The sequence below is a fragment of the Strigops habroptila genome, chromosome 8 (assembly GCF_004027225.2).
Source record: "Strigops habroptila isolate Jane chromosome 8, bStrHab1.2.pri, whole genome shotgun sequence".
Lineage (NCBI taxonomy): Eukaryota > Metazoa > Chordata > Aves > Psittaciformes > Psittacidae > Strigops > Strigops habroptila.
In genome coordinates, this window is record NC_044284.2 from 32,687,590 (window position 1) to 32,709,957 (window position 22,368).

General features: G+C 41.8%; 1 protein-coding gene across 2 annotated transcripts in view; it reads left to right on the forward strand.

The window, feature by feature from the left end:
* The first annotated feature begins 9,362 nt into the window (after positions 1 to 9,362).
* Positions 9,363 to 22,368, forward strand: part of LOC115611170 (calcium-activated potassium channel subunit beta-2) — a 150,103-nt gene continuing 137,097 nt past the window's right edge. The window contains exon 1 of one of the 2 annotated variants that reach the window (XM_030493650.1): positions 9,363 to 9,482. In XM_030493650.1, the coding sequence (XP_030349510.1) occupies positions 9,445 to 9,482 (38 nt within the window). In that variant the 5' untranslated portion in view covers positions 9,363 to 9,444. The remainder of the gene's footprint in view (positions 9,483 to 22,368) is intronic. The other variant, XM_030493649.1, reaches the window with a different exon arrangement.

A 22,368-nucleotide genomic window follows, 5' to 3' on the forward strand; every position in this document is an offset into this window, starting at 1 on the left:
GGTAGGCATTATCCAAGCCAGTGTTGCGTAAATGAGGTGAGAATAAGCTATGAGAGTACTGGCTTTACTTTTCACCTCAGCAGCACGACCCGCACAAGCTCATTATCAGAGCTCACACTCTAGTCTGGCACTGCTGTAATTTGGGATAACAGTCATCATTCAGTATTGCTTCCCTCTTGCTCTTACATGGCCAGTGTTTCCTTCATATGTTACCAAATAGAATGAAAACATCATGAACAGATGAGAGCACAGCAGAAATTCCCAGGATTTCCCACGGAGTTAGCAGTCCTGGGGAGGCTGTGCTAAGAAGCAGTATATATCTCCCACAGTCCCAGGCATCACCCCTGAGAAAGGCTGAGACATTTTGCCTAAGACCAAATCAGATGCGATGGATAGATACTGTTGGAAGTGAATCAGCAAGGGCTCTAGTTCAGTTATCTACATTTAGGTGTAAAATCTCAGGGTGAGTTTGGATCACCATGAAGAATTTTAGTTAAGTACTGGCTAGGTTTGGAAATATGCCTTCCCCTTTCATTTCCAGTACACCTGTAATCTGACTGTGTGATCTTATGTGTACTTTTTATCCAGAGGAAATGAGATTGCATCTTATACCCACTAAACATTGCTCACAACCTCCCAGGGAACTTGGCTGCATGAGGAATCATTCAATATATTGGAATAGCCTCTGGGCCAAGGTAATTTCTTTAATCTCATCTGTTCTAAATATTATTTCCATGAGACACATCATTCCTTTTTTGCTCCTATTACCTGGAGGTGTTTGCTTGGCTGCCTTTGCTGGTCTTACAGAAATAAATTGTATTTTTAGAGTTCTGGTACTGTTGTTTTTTGTTGCCAGGGGTGCTCAGGAAATGTAGCAGAACCATGTTGAGTTACAGGGTTTTTAGGTAAATCACATTTAATCTCCCAAGGATGGATGGCCAACAAAGCCTCCAGAGAACTGTTCTGACAGCAAATTCTCCTGTTAGGATTTTTGCAACTTCTTGTAAATCTACAATTGACTACCCTCAGCTACCTGTTTGCATTTATTTTAGCAAACCAAACATTTTTTTAATTATTACATTTGCATTCTTTCTGTAGGGTGCTCTAGCCTTATAAAATCTTCCTAAAAATTTTAAAGCTAAACAGACAGACCTGCCTTGAAAGTTATCCCTGCAGTTAAAGGTCTTCTTTTTCTTTTTTTTTTTTCTCATGGCTCTTTACCCCAAATTTTCAATGTGCCTTTGGAGCTATTGCCAGTAGAACTTGACACCGAAGGCATGGAGATACAAGCTTGCCAGTATTACTGCAGTGGGAATACCACTTCTCCTATCCTGTGCAGCATTTCTAACAGTATTCAGCATTGCATCAGGCCTTTCCCCTTTCCACATCCATGTTTTTAATACTGCTCCCCTTTCAACAAATCGTAAAACACGAATGGAGAAGCTTCAAGGAAGGGCAAAAACCAGTTATTAGCATGCAAAAGACATTAATGAGGATACAGATCAAATAAAATTTAGTGGAAAGAGGATGTAAATTAGAATTGATATTAACAGATGTTTATGAAAAATAAATGGAAAAGAGATTGTAAAGGTTTACTGTGTCTCACACTGTGTCAACAAGAGGTGCACCAATGAAATTAAATGGCAAAGAAGAAGGGATGATAGGAAATCTTTTTTCCCAGAACACATAATTAATTTGAGATGTATTTTCCATAAATCACTATGAGGCCAAATTAACAGGATTTAAAAAACATTAAAATGTTTCTATCAATAAGAATATCCAGATACATTTAACCACAAATAAAATTCAGGAGGAACAATAACCTTCAAGAAATCTGTAAGTGCTGAAAAACCCAACTTCTATCATGAAGTACATATTATCCTGTGAAAGCATCTCAGATCATACACAAGTATGATCTGCTGTTGGAAACAAGAAAGTGAATTTGATGCTACATTTAGAAGGGTTATCTGTATGTCCCTACACATCTAGCTTGGGATTTTCCATCAACCCCACAAAAATTGTGGGGAAAAAGTATACATTTTTCTTCAAAAGTGCAGTTCTGACCACTGTTGGGTTGCTTTCAAGTTTATGTTTGCTTTCTTTTGATAGGGCTAATCTTTGTAAAAGATTACAAAGCGGAAAATCTTCCCCCCCCACCCCCCACCCCCCCATTTAAAGCCTCTTTTTGTATAATCCTTTCCACACTGCTGGCCACACTATTAATGTTTCGGGGGTTTTTTTTTGCTGTCGTTTTCAAAGCATATTTAGTATAATAGCAGCCTTCCAATATCTGAAGGGGGCCTACAAGAATGCCAGAGAGGGACTCTTCATCAGGGACTGTAGCGATAAGACAGGGGGTAATGGGTTAACGGGCAAGTTCAGGTTAGTTACAAGGAAGAAGTTCTTTACTGTGAGGGTGGTGAGGCATTGGAACAGGTTGCCCAAAGAAGTGGTAAATGCTCCATCCCTGGCAGCGTTCAAGGCCAGGTTAGACAGAGCCTTGGGCAACGTGGTTTACAGTCAGGCATCGCTGCCCATGGCAGGGGGGTTGGAACTAGATGATCTTAAGGTCCTTTACAACCTGAACGATTCTATGATTCTGTGATTGTATAACCTAGAAAGTCCACAAAAAGCTTCAGCACTGATACAGGTGATACTGAGTGGATGGTCCTGAGGAACATCAGGCAGGTGCTGGTGGTACACGCAGAACTGGGCTTGTAACGTGCTAAACTGTTACCGATGATGAACCAAGGCCAGTTTGTGCTCATTTCTTGCCCTTGAAGGATCAGGCGCACGTGAGGGTGCCCCAGGCAGCTGGGCCTGTCCCAGCACAGAGCAGGGTGCCACGTTCAGCTCATTGGGGAGTTCGGAGTGATGGGGCCCGGCCGCCATCCCGCGGGCCCAAGTGCGGGGTGCCAGGGTCAGCCGCAGCGTGGGATGGTCAGACGGGGCCACGGTGGCGAGAAGTGACACTGAAACAAAGACATTCACCTCCGCAACGCGCCCCTCGCCCGGGCTGGGGAACGCCGGCGGAGGCCGCTCATTGCAATGGGGACGGCGCCATCTCGCGGCGGCCGCTCGGCTGGCGGGGGAGATCCGACGCCGACGCCATGTCCCCGCCGCCGGCGTCGCTGCCGCCCTCCTACAGCGGTGCAGCGGCCGCAGGCACCAGCGAGGCCGGCCTCTCCCTGCGTGAGCTGGGGCACCCTGACGGAGTCCTGGCTGGAGCCGGCCCGAAAGTACGGTTTCTAGTGCCCAGGAAACTCCAAACTTCTTGAAGGAAGCAATAGTCACTGAGAAAATGTGTTTTTGGGCTTACAGAGCCATTCTGGGGAGCACTGTTATCCGCGAGGTGTGAGCTGGGGCTTGTGTGTTGACCCATTCTGGCCTGTGACGGGTCCTTTCAGCACACTTCAGAGGTCCCGAACCTGGGAAAACTCCACTAGGTGCATGGGAAGCAAGTGCATGACGCCGTGGCAGCCGAAGTCATCCCGTGTGATGGTGGCTGTGGTCAATTATAAACAAACTGCTGACTGCTGGGTGGAGATCTCCATCAGAGAAATCCCAGTTTGCTCATCTGAGATTGCATCCTGCTCCTGTCACTGTGCTACGGAAAGCAGCTGTCCCGAGAAGGCTGTGAAATGGACACCTGGGACAACATGGTCCCTGGGAGATGAATTTTTCAGATGGATTATCACAGGAGTATCAGTAGTGTAGTCAAACATCACAGAATTACAGTGTGCATAGGATTTTCATGAAGAAAAGGTGGGGTGAAGGGTGTTCTGTGTCTCTCTGTAAAAAAGGGATCAAGAAAAAAGGGAGAGAGAAAAGAGAGACCAAGGGGCTTTAATATTTTACTGAATAGCAGGGAAAATTTCAACCCCCCACTTCAACTCACTTTTCACCCTCATCACATTATTGCTCTTAATTAACTTTACTACTGCCTGCTGACCCAAGCCCTGTAGCTAGCTGGAAGTCCCAAGGAACAAGTGAGATCCCTCGTTCCCAATCCTGTCTGCAAACAGTATATTCTGCCTCTTTAAAAGGAAGTGCACAGATGCCCTTCACCATTTTCTGCACCATTAAGATTCCTGTGCAACAGTTACAACACAGCTATATCGGCCTGACCCATTGTGGAAAAATTATTGTTGATTGCAAAGAATTTACAATACAGTCCCCACTAAGTACGAATTGATTCCTCTGTTTCTGTTTTCCTCGTATGCTTCTCAAGAATAAATTTTACTGCTTCAAAATATTACAGAGTGGCCTCCAGGCTTTTCATGATTACTACTATTTTACATCATCCTTTAATCTTCTCTAAATCACTTTGTAACGTCTTTTCTAAAATGCCTTTTGCCAGTTCCTCTCTGCTTTCACAGGGACCCCGCTGCTATTGTGAGAACAAATCTAATTTGCATTGATCTCTGTTCCCAAACAACACTGAGTACAATCAGCTTCACTGCTTTATGGAGTTCATTAGTACTTCATTGCAATGGACATCACCCCACTTCACATGCATTTATGCTGTATAAAACAGTGTGTATTAACATATACGCTGTCTGTGGCCCAAGCCTATAGAGTGCTTCCAGAGCCGAAAGCTTAACAGGCAAAGTCTGAGGGCGCAAATCCAGAAATTAGACTTGGGAAGTGCCTACTCAGCTGTCACATAACCTGTGGCCTGAACTCTGGAGAAACCTGTATTTGTGACACTGAAGCCTGTAACGTTGGACCATGGTACTGAAGTGTGTAATGCTGTGCAAGGCATCCACTCTCTCTACGAGTTAGCAGATCTGATCTGGCAATCACAGACTTGTTCACTGATGACTCTGAACAAATCAGTTAAAGCCAAAGTTGTGCGAATTCTCAGCTCCACCCTGTTGAACTCTTTTGAATAGCTGTCCATTAAGGGGGAATTGCGTTGTGCTAAGAACTGGAAGTCCTGCCTCCGTGTCTGCCTATCTCCTGCACCACCAGAAGCAGAAATAATGAAACTTAGCTATGAAACCACTATTGTGGAAATGCCTTCCAGTGCTCATCCAAAGAGGAAAGTACTTAAATTAATGCTTTCAGCCCGGCAGAAGAAGGACACCGGCACTGAGTTAGCCATCAAACTGTGATCTGCAAGCTACTGATGCTCCACTGAGGCAATGATGAGGATCACAGAGTCATATTAAAGAGCCAAACCTACAACATTTTCAGCTACAAAACTGTGTTTCAATCAAAAGGCAAATAAAAAGATGCAATTTGAAGGTCTGTCAGTAGGAAGCATGAACAACAGTAGAACAAATAATTTGACTGGACTTGGTCAACATTTATTAAAAGCTGATTTTGAAAGGGAAATTGTCAATACTGCACAGATGAATGGGGGATGGCACAATGGCATTATAGTTGCCAGGAGAGTAGTGAGACCAAGGCCATCACAACCCTCCTTCAAAGGAAAGAGATCTATTGAGCTAAAAAATCCTTATATGCAAAATAGTAGAAGTGACACATCAACTGAAACATTAACTCTGGAAAATACATAATAGTGGCCCATCTTGTATTTGACCTCCTGCATAAATTAGATTAGATTAGATTAGATTAGATTAGATGGGCTAAAATGATTTTCCCCTTCTCCAGCTTCTGAAATGCTCTAATTCAAGGATAAACACAGATGGAGGAAAAACATGTTGACATGTCAGCACAGAGCTTCTTCCAAATGAACAAGAAAAGAGAAAACAAATCTTATTTAAAGCTTCAGAGAGAAATCTGTTTCCCACTGTAACAGCTCCCTGGTGTGCAAAGGGCCACACTCAATGAGTAAGTTGATCAGCAAAACATGCCAGTGAGGCAAGCACAGCAAATCAGTAATGGCCTTGTCTTGAAGAATTAAAGCCTGACTGGAGCACTGCTGACCTAGAGCTGTCCTTAGCTCCACAGAACTGTCCCAGAATAAGGCCAACAGCCATAAAAATACACTCTTAGTGCCACTGCATCTGTGCATACGGGAGAGTCGGGGCTTTCAGTGCTCTTACCCTCTAAGCAGCCTCCCAGCTGTGACCAGCTTTCCACCACAGCTCCAGCTGTTTAGGCACAGCATGGAATAGCCAGCTGGACCAGTGGTTGAGTGCTCTACAGCTAGACTATAGAGTCAGTCTCCAGCTAAAAATCCTTCTAGTTCATCTTGGTATTAAATTGCAGTGATGGCATCTTCATGCAGCAATGGAGTAACCAGTTCTCTTTTGGCTTGATGTCAATGTGCCCATCCAGCCGCAATCACTGCACCGCTCTCTTAAGCAGTCAAGCCTTGCACCCTCCACTGTCAGGGCATTTCCAGGAGACCAAGTCCATTGCCCTGACGATTAGCTATCTGCAGGGCCTAACTCCTTCTTGAAATTATTTGTCTGAGATGGTGTGGAGTTAACAGAGTGCAGTGAAAAAGGTAAACTTTACCTCACACAGACTAGGTACAAATACTTAAGAATAGTTAAACTTCCACTGCTGTCAATTTTCAGCACCTGTTAATTCCCAAACCTTCCAAGCTAAACCATTCTAACACAGCTAGACAATCTTAAAATCATATGAGATAATCTGCTCCTCACACCTCTTTTCCCCACACAGTGTCCTGAGCCACCCATTCCTACTACTTGCCTTGTGCCAGCCCTGTTGCTGTCTACCTTCTTCTGAGACCCAGCTCAGGAGTTAAATGGACAGAAAACACTTCACTCTATCTATGGATTTACTTTACTGCCCGTTTAATTCCCTGAACCAGCTCACCATCTGTGCAGGCAAGCAGCAATGCAAAAGAGGTTATGTACAGAGTAAGATGTAATCATATATTTAACTGCAATTAATTACAAGAGCTAAATATATATTATGCTCAAGTATTAATAAGATTAATATACAGAATGATACAGAGAGGGAAGAACAGGGCAATTTCACTATTTTGGTAGTAACTAGCCTCTGGATTGACTATAAACCATGTCCTTGCTTGCATGTATAGCAGGGTTTGGTAATCCTGATAAAGTCACTTATGCTGCTGGCAATGCTGCATTTATAATGAGGAAGAAAATATTCTGCTTCAAGGTACATAAAGGCCCGTTGTAAAGTAGTAGCCTAAATATAATTGCGCTCGAATTACTCCACTGATTTTCCTTTGCAAGGTGACCAGCTCTGTGAACAGTGAGAAAGTATACAACCAAACAAAGCCACAGCTGGCAATTACTCCAAACACTTGCACCAACTGGGCTCATTAAAAGTAATTGGGAGGCATGTAAATGATATTCTTCCATTAACCTGGCTCAATTATTCAGTTGGTGTGTCAAGCTTTTAGCCAGCTGTGAAGGCAGCATTGCTGGATGCTTTTTCTGAGAGAAAATTATAAAGGGGGGTAAAAAGCATACTGCTTTGTAACTGCATGTTGTGCCGGGCCAAAATGAGCACTCAATCCAAAAAGACTCTTTAAAAATGGCATCGCTCCTACATTCTTTTAAAGGTCTGGTTTTATGCACAAGGACTTCAGTGATGTAACTCAATTATGTTCTCCCTATGAAACCAGTTCTCACCCTTCATACAGTGTTTTAAGACCTCAATCTTAAAAGCTTGGCCAGATTCTGCTCTAGGGTTTGCATGGGGCTCCACTGCATTGGAGGGGAGATATGAATCTAACTTTGCCTTCTAAGTGGGTGTGTTACTTTTGCCCAGTTTTCAGATTAAAGGAAACGGGTAATTCAGGGCTGAGGACACTTCTGCCTCTCCTGACCTTGAATCCCAAGACCATCATTTACTGAATGGCCTTTGTTTTCGCAGTCTGGATGGAAAGGCTTTTTGGTTTGCTGCTAGCTGAGAGGAGCACACACGGGAAAACTCCTTCAGAAAACAAGACTTGGAGATAGATGTGCTGACTGCAGATATGTTGATTGCAGTTTTCAAGGAGCACCAAGGATATAGGCATGCCTGCTCCATTGGGTCTAAGTAGTTTTGGGAGTGACATGCCCTGAGGTCTCTTTGAATACCCCAGGTGGGAACCAGAAGATTCCTTTCTCCCATAAGCTAACTATTCACTTTTCTACATGATCTGCTTGTCTCCATAAACAACTTTTAAAAAGCCCATCAGCATATCACCTCAGCATGTGGAGATGGAAAACTGCAATAGCAAGATGTCACAGGAAGGGAGGAATAAGATTACCTTTAATAGGACCACTGTAAACCTTACTGCCTGCAGCAGTTCTTTCACATCTCTGCTACTGGATACAGCATTTTCTGGCTGTGGGCTCAAGGCAGACTTCATATATCCTGCTGAGTGGAACAACCTTAATTTCTGTCAGCCTCCCTGAATTAGTTCCAGATTTATTCTGAGGCAAGGGGAGAATCTGATCCTAACTGTCTGAAAACAAGTGAGTTTATTACACGCTGGGAATTTTCAAAGATGACACATCCCTCAGTTTTCCTTTCTGACTAACATTTGGCAAAATGTGGCTGTCAAAACTTTTTAATTCAAAACAAATTGTTTGTTATTTGTTCCAAGCAACATATTAAATGTCAGTGGCAAAAGTTTCCATGCAGCCTTTGTGGGCTCACATGCATAGCTACTCTATGACCTACACCAAGGAACAGCCTTGGAGCTTGGAAAAGCTTAAATCCATCGAGGCAAGGGTGTGAAAACACAGCTGGGCCCAGCAGCTTCTGCTGCTGCAGTAAATCCTGCTGTGCCCCTCTGCACGTCCCTTCAGCCTTAAAGTCTTTTGAGGTGAAACCGTGAGCTCTCCTTCTCAATACAGTTCTTTTTTGGCGCTAGAAACCACTCTGAGGCAAGGACAGTTTCGTGTATTTTCCTTGTTTACTCATCAAGCTCTTAAAAAATTAAGTTATTGTCAAATAAACATTCACCTCTGCTGCATTAAGGCTTTCTGGCCAGAAAGTCCCATAGGTGGTTATTTCAAATATGATTCTGCTTCCATTGAAGACTTTTGAATTAAAAAAAAAAAAAAAAAAAGATCTGAAGTATGGACATGGATAAATGCACCTTGTGATAATTACTGCCTAGCATTACACTTCTAAAGCAGTCAGCTGAGCTTCTAGTTTATATTTCACTAATTTGCTTACTTGGTCCAAAACAAAAAAAAAAAAAAAAAGAAAAAGAAAGCAACCCCCCCCCCACACACACACTCATCATGTAGTTTATCTGAGATCTACACATAAAGTGAAGCAGTGCTTGAAAGAAGGAAGAGAAGTTTGCAGAAAAATTGTTTTGTAACAGATGTATCAATGGAAAAAGTTAGTAACTGGGAGTGTTCTCTCTTTCCCTGTCTCGAAGTTGCTAGTAGTGCTGGTCTTTAGGGTGTAGCTTTCCTCTTGGGCTTCTGTGTTTGTTTTACGTATTGCTTTCCTCTTCCTTTCGGTCAGAAGCCTTTTTATGATCAAGCAAGATAATACTGAGCAGCAGCACCGAATCTGCAGGACAAAATGAGCCTTTGCTTTAAATATCCAAGAGACAAATGGAGGTAAGTAGAAACAAACGGATTAAGCTGTTTGGGCTCGGGAATTGATGTCAGTTCATTATTCGGCATTTACTAACGATTAGTACATTGAATTTGCTTTGTGGGGTTTTTTTCCCCTATTTGACTGTAATGTTAAGAATTTAACTAAAGTCTGGTATGGAAATACACTGAAGTTTTAATTGCGTTCGGCCTTTGGTAGGGATTACAGAGTTGGTTAGAACAGAAATCCTTTAAGCAGGGTTTCCTAGGCCTTCATGGCAGACCTTAAATACATTTTCCCTTCTCCTTTTTCCTCATCTTGCAAAGCATCTCTGTTTCTCTGATTCACTGTTCACACTGTACCTAATCGGAGAGTTTATCCTCCTCCTATTATCTTCCTGTATTTCATATATATTATAGAGGTTGTATTTGCTCAGCTGTGTTGGATCCTACTATAAAAGCAGGGTACAGAGGGCAGTTTCTGGATGCACAATGAATCTCTGTAACTAATAAAATACAGCACCTGCTCTGCTGCAAGTATCAGTGTGAAGCCAGAGTTGACAGGGTAAGTGATCCCACTTAATAATCCTATAATGTTGACACAGTTTGGTGGTACCGCCTAAAAAAGAGATACTCAGAGCTAAGCTGGACTTTGAGATAAATTTAAAATGCTGTCTTTAAAGGAAAGCTGCTCAGTACAGGATTTGATGACATGCAGATCTCTTACTCATAGGGTGTCATATCTAGCAGTTAGGTGGATGAAAAGTCTTGTTTATTGTGTTGTACAAAGTGGCAAATGTCTCAGTTTAGAGAAGCAAGGGGTGCATGTCCAAACAAGGCTGCACATGTGCGTCAAGAGCAGGCAATAAAAGACTAAATATTCTTGACACCCCTTCTGTCTGTTTTCTAAATTATCTTTTAATAATCTTGAAATTTACTGAGATGAAGGGGGGTTTTTTTCTGTACCGTTCAACGACTACTTCTAATATCAAACCTCAAGTTACATTAGCTTTTCACGCACACCTATGTTATGTTTTTGGTCTTCAACTGCATTGTTACGGTTTATAGAGCCAGGTTTTCAGACTCAATTGCCAAAAAAGAAAACATTGTTATTTACTGTTTGCTGATCATTCAATCTTATGACTATTTGAAAGTTTTCAAGAAAAATATTGCAAACAATTGCAGGTCAGATACTACAAAGCTAGTTCATATATGAAATAGAATGAAAATATTTTGGAATTGACAAACCTTTTAGATTAGTCTCTTCTTCTGTTCACATAGACCAGATACTATGCTCCTTCATGTTGTGAAGTACCAGAAAGCAGAGTTGCATTTTAGTGCATGAAGGATATGTAACTTATGACAGGATATTAGCTCTGTGAGGGTGTTGGAGAAAGACAGCCTTGAACTGGGGATGTATGAATTGTCTTTCTGTTGGTCACATTACCTCTGACTTCTGTTCTCCTCCTGCCTGACCTCCTCTCCCATGTAGACTTGAAGCTCCTTGGGGCAGAGAGCTTATCTTACTTGATGTTCTTACACTGCTTGCAAGTGTCTTGCTCTTACTTACATAGCAGCACAGCAATAATAAATCAGATGCACTGGATTTATTCATCCCTTCCCACAGCAAAAAGTTCACTAAAGTTGATGGAAGCTTTTACATGGTAGTACCAGATCTTGAAATATGGCTGTCAGTTCATTGGTTTCATGGAAACACTGAGTTAAACTGCATTTATGTTGGCAAATCCATGCTCAGAGAGCTGAGTCACCCCATGCAGAGCAGCAGTTATGACTGCTTTTGAACATTTGCTTTTCCAAAGTACAGTCTTCCACCAAAGCCTCACTATGCTTCTTGCTGCAGATGTTTGCTTTTCCTGCACTGCACTGAGACAAAAATAGGCAGTCACACTTACAAGCTATCAGACTGGTGACAAGGGAAGAGAGCAAAAGTCCTATGTCAGGAACAAACCCAGAAGACAGGCCTGGGTTATGTTTATAACCTCAAACCACTGATACAGACAAAAAAACACAGATGTAGGATCATTATAAGCCTATATAGTTACTTTCACTGCCTGATTTTAAACTCAGTCATACTAGTGAGTATTTCTACTGGTTTTTCAGTTTCTCTTTTTGCACAGCTTGAAATACTGCCCACAGCCTCTGTAAAAATCCAAAGGGGCAGGTTTTGGATGTGTGGCAATAACCTGTTGCAGTCATCAAAGCTACATCGAGGTACTCGAAGTGAAGTAGGACCAGTCACCCCTTCTGTCCTGATCTCTCAGCTAAAGCACAGACCTTGACATTCAGCTGTGAGTAGTTGATACTGCAAGTCCCTCAGCTTGAGTTATTCTAGCTGGATTTCTAAAACAAAAAGTCAGAATCATGCTAACTGTAGAATCCAGAGGTTAAGAAAAATAATACACAAAGACTACAGAGAACAATATCCACCTGTAAAATAAAAATGTGCTGGGAATCAGTCGAGAATGATGAGAAGGAAACATTAGAGCAGCCAACTATTAAATAAAAAAAAAAAAAAAGCCAGCATAATACTAACCAGTCACAGGATGATAAAAAAAAAAAACTACTTTGAAAACCTCTCAGTTGGAAGGCACTGCAGAGGAGCCAACTGGTCCAAAGAAAGCTGTCAGTAGGCATAATGAAGACTTCAAACAAATTTGAACAGGAGATATCTTAAAAACAGGGGGAAAAGATCCCTGTAAGTAACATCCGAAAGGTCAGGAAGTAAAATACTTTCAAGAGAAGAACATTGGGAACAGGCAAAAACTAAATATTAAAATGTTTTGTCCAGTTTTCTTCTAACCACAGCTTGATATTTAACAGGAATTTATTTCTGAAGTTTATTAAAAAAAGAAGTTTGCTTTCCCATCCCCTCAATTAGAGAAAAATTATCACATGATTTTATGTTGAAAATTAGCTGATGAATGTCATCTCATATGTCACTGCTTCTGCATCTGACAGGAATCAAAGCAGAGATTTTGAAAGGCAAATGTCTTTGAACTGCGAATTTCTCTCAACAAAGAAAGTGTTTCAGTTGTTATTTCTTAATGGAATCTCTGCTTTTACCTGAAAGGCTTTTCTGCTACCTTATTCCTGGACAGTATGAAGCAATGTTGAAACCAAGAGTAATCTATTTATATCTGATTATACTGTGATGTTTAAAAAAGTGGGGAAAATGTCCAGTGTTTCTTACATATCAAAAGCTTCTGGTGATTTGTTTAGAAATACTGGCAAAGGTAACCCACAGATATGTTGTTCTTTTGGATACATGTGCAGACATTAAAAAGCGTACGTGAAAGTTCTGAGTGTGAGAGTAAGATTTTAGCTCAATTTCTCTGCCCCCAGGAATTTCTTCTCTTTATTTCTTCTTCCTCAATTCTCTCTCTGGGGCCTCATGCTGAGAGGGATTTAAAATACCCAGACAAAAGCTGCACTCAACCAAATCTACTCAAACAAGAGCAACTACCAATCAGGAGAAATATGTCGTAGGGAGAAAAAGATTATAAGTGATAGGCTAGCAGTTTGGCATTGCCTCTAATTACATCACATTCAAGTACTTTGGATAAGGTTCAAAGAAAACAAAAAAAAACCAAAACAGAACAAAGGCAACAGACAACAAACACCCAGATTTCAGCACAACCCCTCAAATCTTTTGGCTTGAATGCTTCTCTAATTTTAAAGCTTCTTAAGTGATACCAAAAAGTGAAACTCTAGGAGTCCTGGGTTAGGAAGCAAGTAATATATATGTGCCTGCTCTGCTGGGGACAGGGAATTTTGATCTGCCAGAGATGAGGTGATTTAGTATGGTCAATATCTATCAGGCTATATCTTGCAAATTAGGAAGCTTCACACTAGAAAAATACTGGAATATGAGGTTGTGAAGAAAGTCCAAATGATGTAGAGAGCTGTTGGTAAGTCAGGAATTGATAATAAAACCTTCAGTACCTGATATGGATAAACAAGTTTTATACTATCACTGGAATTTTCCCAGCATTAAGTGGAGCAGATTCAGAAATTTAAAAAAAAATAAACTAGTATTCTCTGATTTACATTCCATGAACAGAAGAAGGGGATACAAGCTTTGTGCTAGCTCCTCAAGCTGTATAAGAGCGCATGTTCAAGAGGGTGGATTCTCATTTTCCTGAGAGCTGCCTTAAAAGAACTTTACACATACAGGCTGAAGAAAAATGACAGTCAGGCCTATTAACTAGTTCCATTGCTGGTTTTTCCTTCATTTTCCTGTGAAGTACACAATTTTAGAAAACTGTTTAAAGCATACTATATAAGTAGTACAATTCAGAAACACCCAAGAGTCAATTACTCTTCATCAGTAAATAGGAGGGCATTCAGAGACACTGCCATGCAGCAGAGCCTGCGATTAGCTCTGAAATTGCCTCTTCTGTGAAAAACTCTTCCTGTTGTTTTATCTCATCCATTTGCAAACATTCTTCCTTTTCACACACTTGTCCCTACAAGAGTGTTTAAGAGTTCTGTTACTTTAACTGGGATTAAGATGTGGACATTTGAGATTTAAAAAAAAAAAAAAAGTCCATAATGAGCTGATGGTGTGCTTACGTCTTTCTGTTGCTCTAGCACTGACTGGTTGAACCCTATGAGGGTGCCCGCTTCATAGCACTGGTAGGATTCTAGGTTGCAGGAAGCAATTTGATGCCGTTCCCAAGAGGCATTGGGGAGGAGTAAATGGACCTGAAGTGTGGAAAAGCCTTGCTGAGGAACATATGGCAGCCTTCTAGGAGAATGACTACAGTCATTAGGAATGGTTGTGGCACTGAGCTGGGTGGCTTCTGGGAGGCACTTTAACCCCCTCCATAAAAACTGTGCTCAAGGATGAAAAGTAGAAGGAAAAGGAGGATGCACCAAACACAGAGTTCAGTCCATTTTACCTTATGCCTTATGCCTTTACCTTATGCCTTATGGCTTTACCTTATACCTTATGCCTTATGCAAAGAAAGAGCTGAGTAGTCTCAATGAAATCAGTAATAGGGCACTGCACAAGAGCTTCTCCCTATGTGTCTGGGAAATAGCAAAACAGTGAAATATGAAGGCAATAGAGTAACTTTACTGTAAACTCTGAAATTATGTATGCTGGGAGACGCTGAGGACAGTTAAAAGGAGTGCAGATGGGATGTATAAAGGGTTATGGCCATCCTTAATCACTGTAGAGACTAAACAGCCCTGGTATGTTAATTAAAGCAAGCAGCCAGTGGGTCATCAGCATCCTCTGCTAGGGTGCATTCTGTCTGGCCTGCGTAGGTTGGAAGCAAACACTCACATCCTTGTCATAGTGCAGTCTCTCTTGGAGAATTGTAGGCTGATCACATTTGTTACAATTCAGGTTTAAAGGCAACTGCATAAGTACATCAGACCAAAAATCTCATCTAGCCAAAATTCATCTATACACTTTACCAATAACAACCTTACAGGCAAAAGTTAGCATGTAACTCCCATTTCCAATGCTGAGATTTGCATGTCCCAAAGGATTATCATGTTTCTTTGAAGCATTAGTAAACCACATAGTGGATGTGTTGGACATCAGATTAACCACATAGAAAGAGGCTGCTAGCCGAACAGTTGTATTTTTCATGAAGCACATATTTTAATTTTTACCTAATGGTGGCTAATTCTGGAATATCCATCACTGATAATGTTGGAAAACAGGTTAGACAAACCAGAGAGAAGTAGTGCAGGTAAAGATGAACCTGTCATGGGGCAGCAGATGGAGCAGGTGACCTTTAAGGGCCTCCCAGTCTGTATTTTCTACAATTTTTCTAATTTAATGCTTCTGTATCACTAACTAGACAGCTGGCCCTGTATAAGTCAACAGATAACAGAAGTGATGCAGGATGGCTTAGATGAGGCCAGTTTGGAGTGTTTGCTTTCATTTTATGCGCAGTCATCCAGCTCTGGAGGAGAGCTAACAGGCTACATGCACAGCCGGTCTTTGTCTGTGTTTTCAGACAGCTGAAAAAGCTGAAATCTTTCCCAGCAAAACAAAGGTTGTGCATGCAAACACTAACCATTTTACAGCTTTCTAGAAAATACCCGGTTGCTTACATTAGTCTGTGATACCATTTGAATGACATTTATTCCTCCACTGTATTGGTATTGCTATTACAATACTAACTTTTAAGTGAGGAAATGGACTTCTTCTGTATGTTTGGAGGCAGAAATTATAAAAACTAGAATAAAAAACGTCAGTTTCTGACCTTATCCTCCAGATGAGCCCTGAGAACTTCAATTGGCATGTTCAAGCATGACCCAGGTTAATGCAGTTGACCCTGCATTTTTTAGTATATCATGGCCCTGTCTGTTTGCAGCCTACTGAGCTCATGAGTTTCAGGAATGGAGGCTGTCTGGAAGTGATGCAGCACTTGTCTGTGTGTTGCTGTCAGCACTGGGAAAAGGAGCAAAGGCTTTGCTATGCTGGAGAGGTAACACCATCGATTCTGCTCCCATGCTGCTCTGGGTGAAGTCAGATGCCCAGTGGAAGGGGAATGGGTCCTTTCAAAAGCTGTTCCTCAGCAGAAATATCAAGCCATAAAGCAGGGATTTAGCTTGTCCAAGCCTGATTGCTTTCCCTGTACCCTGACACACACTTAGAGCCCTACTTCCCTTGCTCTGTCCCAGGGACATGCTCAGCAGCTTGTGCACCTTCTCCTTCTCAAAGCTTTGCTTCAAATTGGAGCACTGGTACACACTGATTTCAGCTTGGCTACCAGCTCTGCAGATTCAGGAGACACAATTTCAGATGAACCCAGACTGATGGTTTGGTTGCTGGGGGGTTTTTTTTCAGTATTTTCTTCTGGGTCTAAATTTTGTTCCATCTGAAATACAAAAGGTTTAATTTGCGTTTTAGATATTTGATTCAAAAATCTGAATCAGATGGAAATTCAAAACAAAGTTTGAACCTCTGAGTAAATTACACCTTGCAAAACTAGCCTGGTGACATATGTTGGTCAGCTAAACAACCGAAGATCCAAAATGTCTAATATTTTCCAATGTGCTAACCGAATAGCCAGACATTTTGGGGACAGATTTGCCATGGCTTCAAGCCTGGTTCTGCAAGTGCAGGTCATGCTACATCTACTCCAGGTACTCTGTAATTACTGTGTTCCTGCATTTGGTATCCCAATTTGGTATTCATTTTTGCAAATGTGTTGTTCTTTTTGGCAGACATACAACAGGTTTCAGTTTCCCTGAATTCTGCCTGTTTCACACGCATTTAATAAGTTCAGGAGTTTTGTTAAGAGGCTGAAAGTCCTGGATTTAGAGCTGTCTATCACAAAGCGAATAATCTTGAAAATGTGTGTATTTGAACAAGAAGAGCCAAGTTCTCATCTGGCAAGGGAACTTTCATCTTCCCGCAGCAGTCTTTTTCCAAATTTACAGTCTCAATTATACACACAGGAAACCTAAAATTTATCTGAGTCAGAAAATACCTGCTTTTTAGTTCTTTCCCTGCTAAGAAATATGTACAGCTGCTCCCATTATTCCAGAGGGGTTGGTCTGTTGTTGTTTTTTTTTTTTTAAATCATTCCCTGGTCTCATTTTATTTTATTTTTTTTTAAGACTTATTTTTGGAGCTTAGGTTTATAATAAATCAAAACCTGTGAATACAGTTCAGTTCAGATTCACGTGTTGAGTCATGGGTCCCTCTCGAGTATGTGCCGGAGTCAAATCATGTCCATGTAAGGGGATTGGCAGTAGCTTTGGAAATATCTGTCCTCTTTCCCAGTTTACACTCATGAGCCATACTTACACCTCACTTCTTTTATAAAAGCAAATAAACATTTTGTCTGCAGGCATCAGATATGGTCTCAATAACCATCCCTGCATCAGTGTGCTGCTGCATAGGATGGGAAGTGACACTCTGAAATATATTTTGTGGTCTGAGTGTCTTACACTGTTAAGATTCATGGTACTATTAGAAGATCCTTTTTCTCTCTCTCACCTTTTACTCAACCCTGAACAAAGCCAAACAAGTGGTAGATACAGTTCTCTGTTATCCTGCTCTTTTATCATACCTGTGCAGCATTTTCAAAATCAATGCTTATATTTTGTCAGTCATCATTAAACTGTTTTTCAATGCTCTAAATCTCTTGATTTAGAGATTGCCCAAGCTGATGAGGTAATCAAGAACCAAACGGCTTCAGGCACTGATGGCTCAGCCATGTGCAGAGATACACATTACCTTCCTGTGAGCCCTTGCCACCAGCTCCAGCCTGTGGCTGATACTCCTCCACCACACCCTCAGGTCTATCCCTGAGCTCCTGCTCACTTTGATGAGTTCACTTTGCCTCCTGGAGTGTATTTCTGACTCAACCTTTGATGCTCTTTACTCATTCAAAGTACATGCTTGTGCCATGTTAGCTACATGAGCTGTACTGCCCCAGGGAACCAGCTAGTGACTGCTTTGTGCTGTGCTGGGGGCATATGTGAGCTTTGCAGTCTTGTCACTAAGCCAAAGAGACACATGCCCAGGTTTCACCTCCCCCACCCCCCCCACATTATTAATAAGGTGCACCTTATTACATGTTTTGTTAAACCACGAATACAGCTGCAGTCTTAGCAGGTCTCTGGTACATTAAATTAGGATTGATCCTAATCTAATGGTAAAGCAGTGCTCAGGCAGGACAGGCTTTCATGTTTTGATGGCCATCTGTATTTCCAGGTTCTGGTAAGAAAAAGGTATTGAAAAAGCATTTGCAACAATTTATAATCTACTTTTGTGGATTCAGATAGGTCAGATAAACATCTGAGCATGTTTGTTGAAGCAAACTGTCATTCTGAACAGCTGGAGGTTTAGTCATCCCTAGAGTAGAGTCCATCAAACCTACAGATGTGGCAAACTGCCAGACAGCTGCATGTGTGTCATTTTGATGGTCACAGAGGAATGCCCTCGGGGCAGGACAGAATTAACGATGGCTCTCTGAACCCCAAGTGCCTCATTTTTGAGCTTCCCATGGCAGTATAATTCTTCTTCCATTTTCACTTTGTTCTTAAAGCTTCACTCTTCTTTTAAACTCTCTAAGGAAACTCCTTGCAACATAGATGTACATTACCCTTTCACAAGGAAAACAATCTCTCTCAGAAAAATAAATACTGAAATCTATTTAGCAATGCCCCTCATGTATATCTCTCTCTCATCTTCTCTAAATATTAGTTCATAAAACAGCTTTCTGTTTTCTGAACTAGAGCAATTTCCTTGCCATAATCTGAGTAGGATAGATTTTTTTCCTGTAGTGATGCTCTAGTGCTAATCTGCAAGAGTGGAAGGCAATTGGCTATCCTAACAAATCACTTTTGTCTTTGGTTGAAACAAGACAGCAAAGGCAGTGCCCCTGGCTAATTGGAAACACTAGACAGATATCTGTAATGTTCTATATGTGAAGTCTAGTGTTGGAGGTGTTATTAACATTCAGTTTAACTCCTGCAAAATTAAAACTAAAGCTTTATAATCATTTTCAAGCAGAAAGCTTCTTGGAAATAGCTTGACATGGTGTTTTAAAAGATGTCAAGAGATCACCTCTTCATAGTGACCAGGGAGATATGGATCCAAATGATGATATCTGGATGTTTATACAAATGACTCTTCTCAGAGTTGCCTGTCACAGCTAACTGTATACAATACACATCAAGCTTATAAAACCAGAAACACACATCACTTATTCTGCATCTGCCCGTGAAAATGGATGGAAGGATGCCTAAGTCCAAGTCCAGCAGTCTAATGTGAAGCTTAAGGCCCACTGTGTGAAATATAAGATTTGGTGGATGCTGTCCTTAACTACAGTTAAAACCACTTATGAACTCTTAGTGTTGAGGCAGACTCATGTGTTGAGGATATTGCACACAATACAGCAGCCAGTCTAGACACTATTTCTACATTCCCCTCCTCTTCTGCTGAAGGTGGGGTTTAGGGTTAAAACAGTGGATTTAAAAGATTTGGTTTCAATCATCAGGCCTGATACAGGTACAGAGCACAGTCACCATGGTTCACATCCCTTACCTGGAGATTATCCCTATTCATTACAGCCCGCACTGGCATCTATTCCATCTCACAAGAGCTTGTAAGCACGTGCTAGACCAACCAGTCACACGCTGCCTTACACTAGGTTATGCAGCTGAAGGTGCTCAGACAGAGCTATCCAGATCATCCTTGACTGCCAAAAGGAAAGTAAAATTTGGAAAAAGACTCCTATAGAATTTGAGAATTTAGATTATCTTCAAAGAATGGTGTGACAAGATTGCCATTCAGCCAGCCTGTACAATGGCTTAATCAGTGGGGGCACTGGGTGTAGGACCAGGGACATGGAGACAGGACAACTGGAACATGCAGCTCTGCCAAGGCTTGAGGTGAAACTTTGCTTGTCACACTCTGATCAGGACCAAACAAGCTCTTCTCTGCCTATGAACCCTAGAGCCCAGTGAGCAGACAGCATGCAGATCTAGGCCAAAGTGAGAAAGCAGCATCTGTCAACATATTTGCAAGAACTGTTGTACCCACAGCTGAGTTCAGTACAAATACTGGGGAGGTGAGGGTGGAGGCGGGGTGAGGAGCAGGGCAAAAAAGCTATTAGCATCTAACAACTTGCTCTTGCTAGAGTCACCTTCAGACTAGTCAGGCACATGCCTACTTAATCTGCCTGCATTTCCAGAGCACTGATCACTATGTATCCTTGCATCGTGGCCATCCATCACACCACCAGTTTCTCATCTAAATACTGCCAACAGCACTGTGAGTAGCCCAGCATTGACACTCCCTCCCTCTCCCTCTGCATCTTATTATTTAAGTTGCTGCTGGCAAAGAAAAGGAAAGTGGCTGTGTCCATAGTGACATTAGCAGAACTGTCAGCTTAATCAATGCTGATCCTTTCCTCCTCAGCCCTGCTTCTCTGCTGCTCCTTTTTGAGACAGCAGAAGATCACTATAAATTCACCACTGTTCCAAATCATCCAGAAATACTGCTCATTTTCCAGTAAGCCTTTGGTAACCTGACCACCTTCAAGTCTCCCTTAGCCACCCAATGTCCCCCAAGCAGAGCCATTGCCAGGTCTCCTGGAGTCCGTGCTTCTCCACTGGTCAGCAGGAGATCTCTGGCAGCAAGCAGGCAAAGGAAGGAGCTCTTCTGCTCTCTGCAGATTAATTGTCATGGGGAAAACAGGATTACAACAATGCTAAAGGCAGAGCAGATTATCTGAAAGGCCAGGTGTTTTGAGAGAGACCTTTCCGCAACCAAAGAAACTGTGGATTTTCCAAAACCTAAGAAGCTGGGATGTTTGCAAATAGTCCCTAATATCTTCCATTTCAACAAAACATGCTTTTTCGGTTTGGAAAGGAGCGGGCAAACCTCCACAAGCAATGCAGCTCTATTCGTCCTGCTTATTGCCACCTAAGCCATTATTGAGCAACAGTGCAGTCTGTGGAGGAGAACAGAGCTGCACATGATGCTTTCTAATGCAAACTGCAGAGGATTCACCATGAAGTGTTACTGAATTTCAGGAGGAGTAATTCCATCTGGTCAATATTCCCACCAGTGTGGCTGCAGAAAGCTGGTTGTTTAGCATCTCTAGATCACACAGTGATACAAACCTACTCAACTCTGTGTCTCAATTTTCAAATCTCATTGAAAAGCATATCTTTCGTCCCGTGTCAGTACAGCTTAATTTTCCGCTTCTACTAAGCTACTATTTAATTCACCAGCTGTAGCTAGCACTGACAGGCAACATAGTTTGTTAGGCTGACCTGGGTCCAGCCTGGAGCTGTAGGACTCTGATCCTAACAGTCCCACAAGTTTGGACAAAGCACTATGTCCCAGTTTCCCCATCTTTGACATAAGAGTAATATTTCTGCTGCCAAGGGAGGCTGGAATGATTATACTCTAGAAATATTTAATGCTAAACACTTTTAACTGTTCATTTATCATGTTAATAGAATAATGGCTTGCAGAAGTAAGAGACTAGAGAATAGTCCTATAGTTATAGGGTTGGGCTGGAGTACAGGACACGTGACCTCTGTTCCTGGCTCTTACACAAGTAACAGGAAAGACCATAGACAAGGTTTTGACTTCAAACCTCCACCTGTAGAATGGGAAATACAAGTTTTCGCTCTATGGAGGCTAAATCATTCTTATTTGTGAGTTTGCAAAGGTACCGATTACTGGCACTTTTAAAGTTATTTGCTACACATACAGTTCTAGTATGGATTCAGTTTATAAATAAAGGACAAGATGGAATAACTGCAGTTAGGAGAGGCTTTGCAACACTCAGTCAATGTCTGTTTTCTTGTATGTAATGAAATCTTGCACTCCAGAATTAATGCAATGAGGGAAATGGTTGTCACAGCCAATGCTGACTGCACTGACTTCAGTAGTCATTCATGACACTAAACAAGACAGGTATTACTTGTGCCCCTTTCACTGAAAATAAAAAAAGCACCATCAGACCTCATACCTGCTAAAAACAAAGCCAAACAAGATTGCCGACAGTCTGGAAAACAAGCTGATGTGCTTTGTGGGTTTTTTTAGCTTGTTTTCCAGGCAAGTTTTTCTACCACATTTCAAAGAGGTAAAGTAGTGCCATGCCAGATCTCCCACAGAAGTTTTGAAGAGGTGAGATCTGACAGATATAATTAATGTCAAGTGGTGTGTACAGGCAGAGTCTGTTCCACTGCCTCCCATTGCCCTGCTCCATGGCTGCCCTGATGCATCTGTGAAACTCCACTCCAAATGTTTTGCTCCTTTCAGTGTTTCCTAAGGAAACATTTGAACAGCTCATCTGCTCTTTAAGCAATTAATGGATTCCATGAAGCATCTGGTGAGTGGAGGTCTGTAGGGCCCCTCTTTTGCATCAGCTCACGCCCTGTGGCACACGTA